At 50.9% G+C, this 15,245-nt stretch overlaps 1 protein-coding gene across 1 annotated transcript; it reads right to left on the bottom strand.

Moving 5' to 3' along the window:
* Positions 1-104: 104 nt before the first annotated feature.
* Positions 105-13,386, bottom strand: Il17re (interleukin 17 receptor E). Its single transcript, XM_036180820.1, has 15 exons — positions 13,258-13,386; positions 12,899-12,914; positions 9,745-9,842; positions 9,352-9,511; positions 9,138-9,277; positions 8,080-8,148; positions 7,197-7,263; positions 5,994-6,169; positions 5,858-5,905; positions 5,730-5,775; positions 5,478-5,632; positions 2,992-3,060; positions 2,516-2,567; positions 2,344-2,442; positions 105-1,928 (listed from the first exon to the last, which is right to left on the bottom strand). The coding sequence occupies exons 1-15, from the start codon at positions 13,384-13,386 to the stop codon at positions 1,342-1,344; spliced, it is 1,911 nt and encodes a 636-aa protein (XP_036036713.1). The 3' UTR covers positions 105-1,341.
* Between the last annotated feature and the right edge of the window lie 1,859 nt (positions 13,387-15,245).

Raw genomic sequence — 15,245 nt, 5'->3', positions numbered from 1 at the left:
AGGCGGTCGCTGTTCCCGCCCCACCCTGTCCTGTCCCTCCCACCAACTCCAGGCTTGGGAGCCTGCAGCTTTGGACTAGGGTGGTGGCCTCTCCGCTTCCTCCTTGGCTGACACCTGGCTGGGAGGAGCCCTGGGCAGGCGGCACAGCTGGAGTCTAGCTGAGTAAGGTAACTCTTATCCCAGATCTCACCCAAAACAGAGACTATGATTGAGAAGACCCCTGCCCGGCTTGTAGCATCTCGGGCGGTTCCACTTCTTGTATGACCCAGGGATCCACTGGCCCACTGGGTTCCCTTTACCAGATACCTAGGGTCTTCATACACTTCCTGGACCTCAGTGACAACCAACCACCCTCGGGGAAACAGCAGCTCTGAAGTGGGCTTCGCCCCACTGCCTGGCCTAGGTTCAAGGGGAATGGAGGGGCAGGCAGGGCCTGGGAGACCCAGAACTCAGCAGGGGTTCTGCCGTGATGTGGTTGGGACTGGAGGAGTAGGGATACACATGGTGCGTGCCTTGCTGAGCTCTGGGTTTTCCTTTGCTCTCAGAAGAATCACATCGAGGAAAGGGTCCAGGAGGTACTGGGCCCTCCTTGGCTTCCACAGGCACAGCTTGTGGGAACGAGGCCACAGATGACATTATGAGTGAGAGGACTTGAGCTGGTGAGCTGTCCTAGAACAAGCCTGGGGCAGGCCCAGGCACACAAGAGCAGCACACTGTGTTCCTTAATTTATCTACTTGGTTCGCTTTTATTCATCTTTCTGGGTGAACGAAATCCTCTCTCTCACCAATTGTGGTGGCTCAGGCCTTTAATCCCAGCATTCAAGAGGCAGAGACAGGGAGATCTCTCTTTGTCCCGGGCTATCCAGGGCTCCACAGTGTCTATCTCAAACAAACAAACACGAAATAAAACAAACAAAAAAATCAAACTACCCCTGGATAGGGCCTCCCTTCTGGGAAAGGGTGACTGACCCCTTGCTTACAAGGGGTTTCTCTTAACTCTGCTGAGCAGAACCACCTTCAAGACCTTGACAGACAGAGCCTGCTTCCCAACCCTGGCCCAGCTCTCCCCAGCCTGGACTAGAATGCTTGGTGCAGGTGCTGTCTTTGCAGTTTCCAAAAAGAAATGGAAAAACGGCCCCTCCTCCTCAGAAAGGGCTGAGGAGCTATCAAGAAAGCCCAGTTTTCTCTCAGGGACTCTGAGAGGAAGCATGTGTGAGAGGAAACCTGGGCAAGCTTGGGGCCTAGGGTGAGTCTTACAATTTGGTGGGGGCAAGAAGCACCCCAAGAGTACAAGCTTGAGGCCTCATTCTGGAGTTCCAGCTGTTGCTCCATAGGCTGAGGCTACAGACAACTGGAACCGCAGGGATGATCGGTTGAGCCTTGGTGGTCAACTTTGGCCTCGAGTTCTAGCCGGTGACACAGCTCTAGGCGGTTTTTCAAGCACTGCTTCGCCCCAAGGTGACTCCAGCTGGTGGCTAGGGTGGCAGGCCGAGCATCCAGAGCCCTCAGCAGGCGCGGCAGGTCATGAAGCAGGCGGTAGCGTGGCAGAGTGCGCAGAGGCCGGGGGATGTCGCCTTTGGCGCAGAGGCGACTGAAGTAGGCAAGCAGCAGCCGGCTTGGGGCAGCGCAGAGCAAGGTGCGAAGGGACGCGGTGTGTGGGTCGCCGCTGCTGCCGGCGGGGCTGGGGCCTGCACAGTTCCACAGCAGCAGCACCGTGCCCTGCTCCCGCGCCACGCGCTCCCGCGCCGCCCAGAGCCATGGCAGTGGTCCAATGCGTGCCACATGCGTCCCCTCCCAGAGATCCACGATGACGTCGCGCCCGCCGCCCAGCGCGGTCCGCAGCAGTTCGGCCAACGCTCCCACCAGACGCCGCTGTGCCTCTGAGTCCGCTGCGTGCAGTAGTAAAATTGGCCGCGCTTGGCCTGGGCCTGGGGACCCGAGCAACAGCTGAGTAGGGTGAGGGGCTGGGGGAAAGACAGCCCAGCCCTCCCCTAGAGGCCTCTGGACTACACTCTAGGGCGCCCTGCGCCCTTTATCCGTTCTGGGAGTCAGTCCCCCAAACTGCTGAGCCTCTCTGGTGCTTATAGGCTACTGAGGAAAACGTGCGGCTTCTAGTGCACAGCAGGCTGCACTGTAAACACCCTCCTGCCCCGACCCCTAGTCTCGCCTCTTGCCAGCTTGGTGGAACAGATAGAATCTGCACCCACGAGCCCTTTTTGCCCTGCCTTAACCCTTCCTGTCCACTAGGGGGCCTAAGGCTAGCAGTCTGTGCTTTGTCCCTTGCTCGGTCAAAAGGTGCTAGGACCGTCTGAATCTCTGGCTACCTACCCCAGGTGAGCTTACCTGGCAGTAGGCGCCGACAGAGGAGGCTCAGAACTACGCCCAGGAGAGTGGTGAGGCCCAGCAGTGCCAGGATCAAGAGCCCCAAGTGCCTATGAGAGACTGAATCAAGCAGAGTGAAGCCAAGCCATCTCTTCAATGCCCAAGCTCGCTCTCCTCTCATCCAAGAACTCACCATCAGGACACAAAAGGTGCTTCCAGGCAAACTGGACATCTGACCTCCACACCTGAGGACACAGGGCCCCCCATGTGAGCTAGAGCGCCCCCTTCCTCCCAGGGAAGGGGTCCCCACTGGCCTCCAGTTTTGTGTCTGGTACAATCCCCTGGACAGACATAGACCAGGTCAAAGTGGCAAATGCAGTGAGCCCACAGCGGCTCCCACACTTGGCCTGGGCCGAAGAGCACAGACCAGCTGAATTAGTCAGCCACCACTGAGTGCTAGGCCTTGTCACCACGCCGCGTGGACACACAGCACTGGGTTTTCTCATTTTTTGTAGGAAGGCAAAATATCAGTGTTTTGTTTGTTTTGTCTTGAAGATAACATATATAACGAGTGACCACTAATTCCAATTTAAAACCCTTGGCCAAACCAAATACATTTATGGGCTCTGTGCCAGGGGATCTGTGAGGAGTGAGGGTAGGATTTCTTACCAGGATGCAGCTCCCCGGTCTCAAGAAGGGAATGATGAGATCTAAAGTTGCTGGGACTGAGCCCTGGGTCTGTAGAGAGACAAAGGATAGAATGGTTGTCTCCATACAGGCAAACCTGATAGTCTTAACCACCCTGGTAAAGGGCCCAGTGCCACCTCCAGAAGACTTCCCCAGCCACCACTGACTCTCCCCAGATATTAACTGCTGCAGCTGAACTAATATCACACACACACACACACACACACACACACACACACACACACACCATGAGGAAGAAGGTAGGCACAGCCATTGTCTTTGTCCTGCACACGTGTGTGTCTCTTCACTTCCCTACACAACCGAGGAGGCACCTTGTCCACTGGGAAGAATGAGCTGTAAAGGCTGGTGGCCTAGGTCAAGTCTTCACTGTCGTCTTTCTAGTTTGTGACCTTTCCGTGGATTTGAATGATATCTCCTCCCTCCCCAGTCTCAGATTCTTTATTTGCACATGAGGGCCAATCATCTTCAGTGGGTTACTGGAAGCATTCAATGGAAATACGCATATGGATAATTTTAATAAACTGGTGTATCATCTTCAGTGGGTTACTGGAAGCATTCAATGGAAATACGCATATGGATAATTTTAATAAACTGGTGTCAGAAGCAGCTGCTATTAGGCTAAGAAACAGAGGATGAAGCCTGCATTGTATGCTCTTCTTACACCTCCTGGTGCATAACACAGGGTGGGCACAGAGCAGTACTTGAGGAGAACTGTCTACAGATGAGACATTAGTCACGGGTTGGCCAGTCATCTCTACCCTTGCGCGGCACCACTCACCTCTACTCTACCCCTCACCTGCCTGACTCCACACTCAGGCCACTGTCAGCACTGGATACTCTCAGGTCTCAAGCATTTGCTGCCCCTGTGTGGGAGCCCCTAGAGCTCCAGCTGCGAGGGGGCCTCTGAGGGAGGACTGTAGAGAGCACAGGATGCTGGCTCAGCTTAGTGCTGTGGTTTTGCAGTTGCAGTTTTTAAATCAGAAACATAGGACAAAGTCGGCTAGTCATCCTGTTCTTAGTCCGATGACTGAGTTACGCCAAAGGAGTACTGTACAGTGAGCCCTTCAGCTTCTGGGGGTCTCTTGAGAGTTGGTGAATGTGATTTTTAAAAAAATAAAAATGGCCCCCCTAGGCCCACAGGGAGTGGCACTTTTAGGAGGTGTGGCCTTGTTGGAGGAGGTGTCACCAGGGGCTAGCCTTTGAGGTCTCAGATGCTCAAGCCAGGTCTAGTGTGTAGCACTTTTTCACTTCTGTTGCCTGTGAATCACGATGTAGAACTCCCAGTGACCTCTCCAGCACCATGTCTGCCTGCATGCCACCACGTTTCCCACCATGACAATAATGGAATAAACCTCTGAACTGTAAGCCAGCCCCAATTAAAAGTTTTCCTGCTGGGTGGTGGTGGCACACGCCTTTAATCCCAGCACTCAGGAGATAGAGGCAGGAGGAGCTCTATGAATTTGAGGCCAGTCTGGTCTACAGAGCGAGTTCCAGGACAGCCAGGGATACACAGAGAGACCCTGTCTCAAAACACCATCTGCCCCCTGAGAAAAGTTTGCCTTTACAAGCATTGCCGTGGTCATGGTGTCTCTTCACAGCAAGAGAAACCCTGCGACAGTGAACTTTTATACTAGTAAGAGCTGGGAGAGGACAGCTGGGGTGAGGGTAGTACCACTGTACAGTGTAGGGCTGAGGAAATGACTCAGTAACTGCATTGTCTGTGCAAGCAGAAGCGTCTGGGTTCAAATCCCAACCATCCAGATTTAAGAGAGAGAGAGAGAGAGACAGAGAGAGACAGAGAGAGAGAGAGAGCCTGGTGGTGCCTTTAATCTCAGCACTCGGAAAGCAGAGGCAGGTGGATCTCTCATTTTGAGAGCAGCCTGTCTACAGAGTGAGTTCCAGGACAGCCAGGGCTACACAGAGAAACCCTGTCTGGGGGAGAAAAAAAAGCCAGGTGTGGCTGTATATTCATGCAACCCCAGTACTGGGGATCAGAGACAGGTGAATCCCAATATCTCACTGGACTTCCACCATAGCTGCAGTAAGCTCCAGGTTCAGTGAGAGACCTTGTCTCAAAGGAATAAGGTGGAACTGAAGAGAGGACCTCTGGACTCTTCATTCACGCCTACAGGCGTGCATATCCACACACACATAGGCTACACCACACATACATGCTGTGGCAGCAGCTTCGGCGGGCTAGAGGGTAGCAGAAGGTGGGGGTGCCAGCGCCTGGGCTCTACTCTCTTTGTAACTGAGGAACTGAAAGCTCAGGAACTCTTTCATGAAAGACCCTACGGGTTGACAGAGGACCAGCGGTCCAAGACTGATGGAGTAAATAATCCAGGGCACATGACAGGATGCAGGGGGTCTGCCTCACTGAAGCAACAGGGAGGTTAGGGATATGCATTGGCCAGCCTGATGGGAAGCAAACCCCAGCTAGGCCGTACCTGGCTGACGCTATACACAGTAGGCATCAGGGGATCCAGCCCCAAGCCTGGGGTACTCCAGACAGCGCTGAAGGAAGCATACGTCCTCGAGGAAAAGTGCAGGGTCAGTTGTTGGCCCTCGGTAGCCATGCTCACAGTCCAGGATGGGAGAGACCCTGTTTGTGGGAGGTGATCAGAACTGGGTTGTGCTGGGCCTGGAGGTCACAGGCGAGTGAGGGTGAGATGTGGAAGGAGGACTTGTTATTGACTCACCGCTCTGGTGGGGACACTCAATATGGCTGCTGTTTTCAAAAGAAAACTGAGAAACGCATGAGTGTGGAGTCAGCGAGATTCAGTCCCCTCCTCCCTCCTCCCACTACCAGCCCCGCCCATGGTTGTACCTTAAAGCAGAGCTGGGGGTGCAGGTCCACATTCTCCAGGACATACCACTGTTAAAGAGAGGGGAGTTCATCAGGGAGAAGGTCTCTGGGCCCCAACCCTGACCACCTCAGTCCTAGAGGGAGGGGATGTCCTTACTCCTTCTGATTCCTGTGCTGTGGCATTGGGGAGGGTTTCACAGGGCATGAGTGGGTCCTGTCTCTGGCAGAGGGAGGCCTCCAGTTTCAGTGGGCAGCGGAGTGTCAGAGCCATGACCATCTGATCATGCCGGCTGTAGTCAGTGAAGTGTACTGACTTCCAGAAGTCCGAGCCATCTGGGCAGGTGGCAGGTCCAAGGATGAGGCCACAGCCCAGCTGTAACTCCATCTCCCTACCCCCACCCCAGGGCACCAGGAGAAAATATCAATGGACCACCACACTTCCAGGCTTCACAGGAGCTCAGCAGGAGAGCACTCCTCCCCCCTCCCTTCTCCCCTCCCTCCTCCCCTCCCTCCTCCCCTCCCTCTTCCCCTCCCTCCCTTCTCCCCTTCCTCCCTTTCTACCCAGCTTTCTTGGCTTTACCTTTCCATCCTGGGCCTCCACACTGAACACCCCTTACTGTACTCTGTACTCAAAATCTGTGTAGCCTCCTCTCAGAATCTGAATGTCTGCTCCCTGCCTCTTCTTTCTAAATCTTGTCCATTTCCTGAGCTCAGGGGCCAGCTCTTCTGAGACCCTCTCTGCTCACAACTGTGTCCCTAGGCTTCTCTCCTGAGTTGATGCCCTGCAGACAGCCCTTGATGAATACTTGCCTGGGCATATAGCTTTGTGTTACTTGTACCTGAGTGTCTTCTCTTCTCCCCCCCTCCATCGCCCCCCAGCTGAGGACTGAACCCAGGGCCTTACGCTTGCCAGGCAAGCCCTCTACCACTGAGCTAAATCCCCAACCCCGTGTCCTCTCTTCTTAAGGTCACCACTGTGCATACAGCATCCAGACAACACCAGCCTCTTTCCCCAAAAATATTTCATTGAAGCCTCATAAACAGTTTTGATTTTATAGATGAGGGAAGGGGGCTCTGGGGTAATCCACAGCAGAGCTGAAAAAGGAGCCTAGGTCTCTGGTTGGTCCTCTCACACATCACTCCCTGGGTAGTCTTCCACTCATCATGTTCAATACTCAGGAGCTCATCTGCAGATTAACAGCTAGACACTGTGGCCCTTTCCCCCTGGCTCCAGAAAAAAAAAAAAGTTCTCATGTCATCTGGGGTCTTCCTCCAACATACACACACACACACATATACCCCGAAAGAGAGAGGGGGGAGGGCATGAATGTGCATTAGGATTAATACAAACAACACTCACAGGCTTCAGGCCAGCTCTGGAAGGGACACTTTTTGCGCCTCACAGTGTCCTCTTGCAGGTAGGAGGCCTGGTGAGCATAGAGAGAATCAAGGAATGGCTTTTTCAACATCATCGTTCTGGATCTAGCTTACTGCAATGAAGCAGCTTGAGCTGTAGGACATTAATCAGGGAGCGATGTGGAACATGGGCAAGGGTTAGGGCTCCAGAGCACAGGAGAGAGCAGCAAATGAGGGGCTGACTCCTCCTGTGCACAAAGAACTATTCCCAGCAACAGAGAAGTCTTGAGGGTCACACCCGTCCATTTTGACCTCCATTCTGGACTTTCTCAAGGTACCCAGCACCCTGTGTTGACTCCTCATTCTGATTCCCTAAGAGTCACCGGCTGTCTCCTCTGGTAGTTTCTTGTTTCCCAGGTCTCTGTCTACACCCTCTTGTTAGTTCCTGTCTTCCCCCTAAAAATGGCCAAAGCATCTTTATCTTCAGACTTCCAAGGAGAGATGGAGGACTCCAGTGGAGGGCTGGAAAGGACATGACTTTAGGAGGAATATGCAACCTTGGCTCTCAAGAACACAGTGATGATGGCTGTTTATTCTGTGTCTGTGAGCTGAAGCCAAATCTGGACCAGGGAAGGAAGCATCCAGGCAGGGCTGAGGTGGAACTGACTAGGACCCTTCTGCCTCTGAACGCATGTGGCTCACAGCCTAGCCAGCACCAGTTTCCTAAGCATCCCAGTAGTCTGGTCCTTTTGGAGTCTCTCTTTAATGCTGTACGGCTTGCTCTATCACCACATCATCTCTGTCATTCCCTAGTCCTTTGTAAGTTGACTTACTGGAGATTCGGTTGGACAAGGAGTCATGGTTAACCCATGTTTCCCTGTGCTCACCTCTATGCACATGCAGGGCAGGAGGAATTCATAAGGCAGGTCTGCAGTGTGGCCCCCAGACACAATTTTCTGTTGGTAAAACCATAAATGGAAAGAAAAAGAGACGCCTAAGGAAAAGCATGGACACTATGGACAAGGCAGGAGGAAGCTGGAACCTTGGACAATATACCTTCCTTTCCTACTCCATGAAACTTATTTCTTCCTCTCCTAGGATCTTGGTCTATACCCTGGCCGTTTGCTTAAGGTATTCTACAAGAAGTAGGGTGGGGAAAAGACTAGACATTTCTTGAGTTCCAGTTGTATGCCATGCAGGGGGTTAGAAGCATCAACTCTGAAGGCTAGTATCACCAGGACGTTAGAAGGTACAGTCATTACAGACATGAAGTGAGCTGAGGGACTCCAGAACATGGCATCAGTCTCTGCATGTGATGGATACCCAGCTATGTGCAGAGGCATCCGTGATGAGTGGAGGTTGAAGTGGGCTGCTAGGACCTGCACTGTGAGATGGGGGGTGTCATTTTCAGAGGATTAGACAGGAGGTGTGAGAGGGAAGAACACCAAGACATATGGGACAGTTTGGTCAAATTATCAGGGAACAACCTCTTGAGGAAATAACAAAGCTTTTGTTGTTGTTTTTCTTAAGACTCACTTACCCCAAACTGACCTCAGACTCATTATATATCCAAGGAAGACCTTGAATTTCCAAGCCTCCTGCTTCGACCTCCTACCCCATTTATACAACGCCAGAGATCAAGCATGCTGGGCAAGCACTCTACCAACTGAGCCATGTCTCCAGCCCTCGCAAAGGTCTCTTAATTTGATCCAAATCATACCAAGGGTCCTCTCCCTGGGAATACATACCATACTTATTTCTTTCTGGTCTCTCAAGTAACATAGCCCACCACCTTTTCTGCCTAGTCCAAAAAAATCTTAATGCTACCTACCTCATTTTATAAGGAAGTTTTGGACAACTACTTTCCTTGTCTGGGCCCCAGATCCTGCTGCCATTTCACTGAGAATTTGTGTAATGTGCCTCTACAGGGCATGGAACTCCATACCTGGGTATCAAAGGGACTGCTCATGTCTTCGCATTCCAGTGCCCACTGGTAACAAAGACGCACACTAGCCTCTGGGCCTGGAGGAACGGCCACCCGAATAGCCTGTGCCTCGGGCAGCAAATCAAAGGAGAATTCAGGTCCTAGGGAGAAGGAAGACTCAGTGGCCCCGGTTCAGGCAAGGCTGAAACCACCTGCTCTCACTCATACTGCCTACCTCCACGTTCCTGTGAACCTGCTCCAGGAAGATGTTCTGCCCCTTCTGCATCTGAAGGCTGGGTCCTTTTGGAGCGTGGTCCTCTGTCGGAGATGGCTGGGAAGGGGTTGGAAATGTGATGGCCTTCCTGAGACGGGGAAAGGCTGCCCAGCAGCTTCCTCTGCAAGCCGAGAACAAAGTGGCGTTAAGCCAGGATCCAGGAAGCCGGCTTTCCAGTTCTGCCTTTGAAACCGGAGAGACCACAGGCAAACTGTTCGAGTTCTTTGGGCCTCAGTTTCCTTTACTGTATAATCTCCACACTTTCAAAACTCCCTCTTGTAGCTGGAGAACAAAATAAGGAGCAAGAAAGAAAGGGATTGCGGGCCAGAGGTGGAGCTGCCAGTGACAGGGTACCTGGGAGGATGCTGGAGTCCTGCACCTCCAGTAGAATTCAAACTTAGGAGGACTTTTAGATTTCTTCATCAAGAGAGGCAACCAGCCCCACTGAAGGCCTGTAGGAGGAAGACACACTTCTTACCTGGGCATTCTTGGCCCCTGTCCTACCTGGAGATGTGACCCAATGTTGGGTAGAAAGTCAATAGAAATCAAGGACAGCAATGATATCGAGCTTCTTAGGTGGCAAAAATTATGATTCAGTAAAAACAAATTAAGACCCTTCAAGGCTCAGTGCACACGGAAGAGAGGGCAGAAAGAATGTGAGAGCCAGAAGACGTGGAGGAGTGCTGTGAAGTCCTTCTAGACGTGGCATGGCTGTTGTGTTCATGAACCCACTGCAACACTGGTCACCTGCACAAGGTCTGCACAAGGTCAAGCCAATAAGCTCAGTCAACATTCCAGCAGGTCAGACTCACTAACTGGACTCAGTGAGTTACAGGTATAGTATTGAGAGGCAGAGGCAGGCAGATCTCTTGATTTTGAGGCCAGCCTAGTCTATTTTGCAAGTTCCAGGTGAGCCAGGACTACACAATGGGCCTCTGTCTCAGAAAGATGAGGGGTGTGTGTGTGTGTGTGTGTGTGTGTGTGGAAAGATGGGTCAACAGTTCAGAGCACTGGCTGTTCTTAAAGGACCCAGGATTGGTTCCTAGCATCCACATGGTGGCTCACACCATCTATAACTCCAGTGCTACTGGGATTTGATGCTTCCATGGGTACTACATGGATGCAATACACACATATACATGCAAGCAAAGCACTCAGACACAAAGTAAATTTTTAAAAAAGAAAGACATGAATATGGGACAGTGATGTATTGGGAGTTATCCAAGGGAAATGGGAAGGAGGAATTGTGGGTGGGTTTGATCAAGATAGATTGTATGCGTGTATGAGATTGTCAAATAACAAATACAAGATGTTGTATTTCTTTTTAAAATATTTAGGTTTATTTATTTTCTTTTGGGTGTATGAGTGTTTGCCTCCATATATATATATATATATGCATGCCTAGTGCCTCCTGAGGTCAGAAGAAGGCACTGGATTTCCTGGAACTAGAGTTGCAGATAATTGTGAGCCACCATGTGGGTGCTGGGAATAGAGTACTGATTCTCTGGAAGAGCAGCAAGTGTTCTTAGTACTTAGTAATTGAGCCATCTCTCTACCCCTAAGAAAATATATTTAAAACTAAATAAATGAAATAAGAATTTTGTAGAGAAAAAAAAGACACACACACACACACACACATACACACACACACACACACACACACACACCTCCCACAAAGATAGGTGTTAATTCTAGCATGATTTCTTTTTTCTTTGCTTTTTGGGGGTTTTGTTTGTTTTTTTGAGACAGGGCTTCTCTGTGTATCCCTGGCTATCCTGGAACTCACCCTGTAGACCAGGTTGTCCACCTGCCTCTGCTTCCCAAGTGTGGGGATTAAAGGCTTATGCCACCACCACCCAGCTGTAGCATGATTTCTAATGGTGAAAATTTTTAAACTAACTTTTTGTGATTTTACTTTATGTTTAATTATGTGTATGTATATGTATAGGTACATACAAATGAGTGCATATGCTTAAGAGATCAGAAACATCAGATTTCTTGGAGTTGGGGTTACAGACAGTAAGCTGCCCTGACATGGGTGCTGGGAATTGAGCTCAGGTCCTCTGTAAGAGCATTTAGTACTCTTGACTGCGAGCTGTCTTTCCATCTCCTATAACTGCTAGTTTTCAAGTGTGTGTTCAGTGTGTACCAAGTGAGTCAATGAAACAGCAGAGTGACAATCCCATTTTACAGATGGAAAGTAACAAATGCAAGTCCATAGAACACATGGATTTCAGGGATCGGTAGCAGATGAAATGTGGTACCTCCACAAAGATAAAGATGTCCAATGAGTGTTTGTCATGATGTGTTATTCTAGATGCTCTAAGTCCCTGCTGAGGCTAACAGGAAAAAAACGTGTTCCAGTATGACAACTGACACTCAGCCTAGGTACCAATTCTTCAGCCGTCCCTAGTTCAGACCTCCACTGAGAACGGCTCAAACGCTGCTTTTCCTACCTGAAGGACGTGACACCAGACGCAGGCACAAACAGCAGGGCCAGTACCAAGGCTTTGTGGCTAGGAGGGTAGGGCAGGGAGTCTGAGCAGAACTTCCTGTATAGAATAGAAAGTCGGCACAGTAATACACAGGTGTAAGCCATTCCTTGGGAGGCTGAGATGGGCGGCAGTGGCGCACGCCTTTGATCCCCGCACTCAGGAGGCAGAGGCAGGTGGCTGTCTGTCTGTGAGTTCAAGATCAGCCTGATCTACAAAGTGAGTTCTAAGATAGCCAGGACTACACAAAGAAATACTGTCTTGAAAAACCATAAACAAATAAATAATGGAGGCTTTGGTATTACATAGTGAGATCCTATTGCAAAACAAAAACAAAAAGATGAACAAGAAAAATGGTAGGGTTTAAGGAGGCCCCACCAGCCTCCTCCAAACTGGATGTAAGGCTGGGCTCTGACATGCCTTTCTAGTACAATCTTTTTTTTTTTTTTTTGTATGTGGAGCTGAAGATCGAACCCAGGGCCTTGCACTTGCTAGGCAAGCACTCTACCACTGAGCTAAATCCTCAACCCCATCTAGTACAATCTTGAGTAAGTTACTGGACAGGTGCCAGACTGCTCATTCATCCAGTGGGGGTGTCCGAAGGACCAAGTAACACAGTGCATGGGGAGAGAGCTTGGTGTGGTAGAATGCACCACAAAGTCTGAGAGAATACTGTTCCTATCAAGTGAAGGGCAGTGGTAGACCCCAACCATACAGAGTACCTGGAGATTGGCCACGTGCTCCCGCTACCCTCCCGACTGCGGGGAGCAGCACCGGCCTCATACAACCATCTCTCCTCTACTCCTGTGCTCAGCCCACGGTCAGATGGGAGAGAGAGGAACACTGCATGAGTAGTCAGAGTCTGAATTACAATGCAAATCTAGACTTGCCCTCCACTTTCTCGTGGATACTAGACCACTCCTTGGATTGGGAACCAAAATTGCCATGGACGGCTCACTGGGACCTGAGCCCAGGGGAGCACGGGGAGGAGAAGCAGAGCAAGAAATAAGACTCACCAGCGGAACTCTTATCCTGAAGGTACAGGGCCCAGAAGGGAAAAGAAAGGAGAGAGGCATCATCAGAAGGGATTTGTGTAAGGAGCATTCTCCCTGAACTCCGTGTCAATCATCCAGTTCTGGACCCACAGCTCACTGTCCATCCATTCCAGCTGTTTTCTTCTGTTCCACCCTGCCAAGGACCTCAGCATACCAGACCCTTATCAATCCCTTCAAGACCACATAGTGGACATAACGGGGCCGCCAGTAGAGCACAGGGATTTCAGAGGTAGGAAAGGGCAGGCAGGAGAATAGGGAGTTCTGCTCTGTGCCAAGCAAGTGTCATCCCCCGGCAACACCACCTAGCAGCAGGACCTTACCACATAGGAGGCCAGTAGACAGCGGCTGGTCCAGTGTGGCAGGTAGGGACAGCCAACCTCAGCAGTCACAGATTGGCTAAGGAGCAGGAGGAGAGGCAGGAGCAAGGGTGCCAATCTGGAGCTCCCCATGAGCTTCTGCAGGATCAGGGCACCTAGACCATGGCTTTGTTGTCTGCAGCAGGGCAGCAGGGCCTGGCCCTGGCGCTGTGAGGAGCACTCAGTACCAGCATGTGCTTTCACCTAGCCCTGCCCAGGATCCACCCTGCCCCGAAGCTCCTCCTCTATCCTAACCAGCAGGCTAGGTCACATTCCTTCTCGGGAGCCAGGGCGCTGATGAAGGCTGGTTCACTTGTTTGCCTGTTTGGTAGAAAGCCTTACTGCTCTTGGTGTGGTGGAGAGTTAACAGGAAAGGGACCAGCACCCCGTTGTCGAGGTGCACCCACTCTTAACCCCTCCTGCTCCTAAAACACTGCAGATCTGACACGCCTATTAGTATGCTCTAGAACTTGGATCTGCCAGAGACAGTTACACATCTTTCATTTTGAGAATTAACAGCTATTCTGCACTTGTCTACACCGAATGCTGAAGATAAAGAAGTGATTGGTGCATCATTTAAAGTCAGGCCAAATGTAAGTAAACATTATATAACACCAATAAGCCTCCTGTGTTCCCTATATGCGCTCTGGCTCCCCACCTGCCTGGCTTTCAATGAAAGCCAGCTTTCTTTAGCTCATTGGCCCTTCCCAACTCTTCTCAACTCCAGGTCAGAGCGGTCTCCAGCTTCAGGGACCAACGGAGTAATACAGCTTGCTCAGGAAGCCCCAGAACTGACAGCCACGCTCTGGAGCAGAGGGAGCAGCCCCACGCACTGACCTGGTTTCCTGTGGTTTCCGGTGCAGGAAAAAGCTGACAAGGCTCCAGGCTTTGTGGGGACCCTCCCCATCATCTGACAGCTTCCTCTCACTCATGGAGCACTTTGAGTTATACCTCAGCCCTCACCTTGGCAAGGCCCACGATGGAAAGAAAGTTCGGGGCCTGTACACTGGGTCAATGCATCTTGGTATTGCTATTGTCTCTCCTTTTTAAATTAATTAAAAAAAAATTAGCTCTGTGTGTGTGTGTGTGTGTGTGTGTGTGTGTGTGTGTGTGTGTGTTATACATAGGTGGGTAGGTGCATTTGCCCATGCAGGCTTATGTAGAGGCCAGAGGCTGACACCAGAGTGTCTTCCTGATTTTCTCTGCCTTGTTTTGAGACGGGATCTTTCTCTGAATCTAGAGCTTGCTGTTTGAGCTAGGCTGCTGGGCTGCAAGCCTCTAGGATCCACCTGTCTCCTCTACTCAGTGCTGAAGCTACAGGTATATTCTGCCATGGTCTCGCATCATCTGGGTGCTGGGGACCAGAACTCAGGTTCTAATGTTTATGCCACAAGCATTTCACATCTGTCCAGTCCCATTATTATTATCATTAAGACAGGCTCTCGTGTTCTCTATGTAGCCTAAGGATGTCCTTGAACTCCTGATCCTCCTACCTCCACTTCCCAAGTGCTGAGATTCCTGGCATGAACCACCATGTCCAGTTTCTTCTGTGCTGGAGACTGAGTCCAGGATTTCATGCTAGTCAGGCACACCATCAAGAAAGTTACATCCTAACTCCAACATTCTGTCCTGAGATTCAGTCTGGACCACCCTTCAGAAACATTACCACAGCCTTCTTTTGGCCACTCCTAAATCTTTTGGGCCACATCTGAAGTCCCCAATCTACCTATGACCCTCTTGCTTTTGCATTCATACATTTTTTTTTTTCTGAGACAGGGTTTCTCTGTAGCTTTGGAGGCTGTCATGGAACTCACTTTGTAGACCAGGCTGGCCTCAAACTCACAGAGATCCACCTGCCTCTGCCTCCCGAGTGCTGGGATTAAAGATGTGAGCCACTACCACCCAGTGTAATAAACAATATTTTTAAAAGGAAATAAAAAGAGGGCTGGGGG

Source organism: Onychomys torridus, chromosome 3 (assembly GCF_903995425.1).
Source record: "Onychomys torridus chromosome 3, mOncTor1.1, whole genome shotgun sequence".
NCBI lineage: Eukaryota > Metazoa > Chordata > Mammalia > Rodentia > Cricetidae > Onychomys > Onychomys torridus.
Note: the sequence above shows the minus strand (reverse complement) of the source record. Positions and strands in the feature narration are given on the sequence as shown.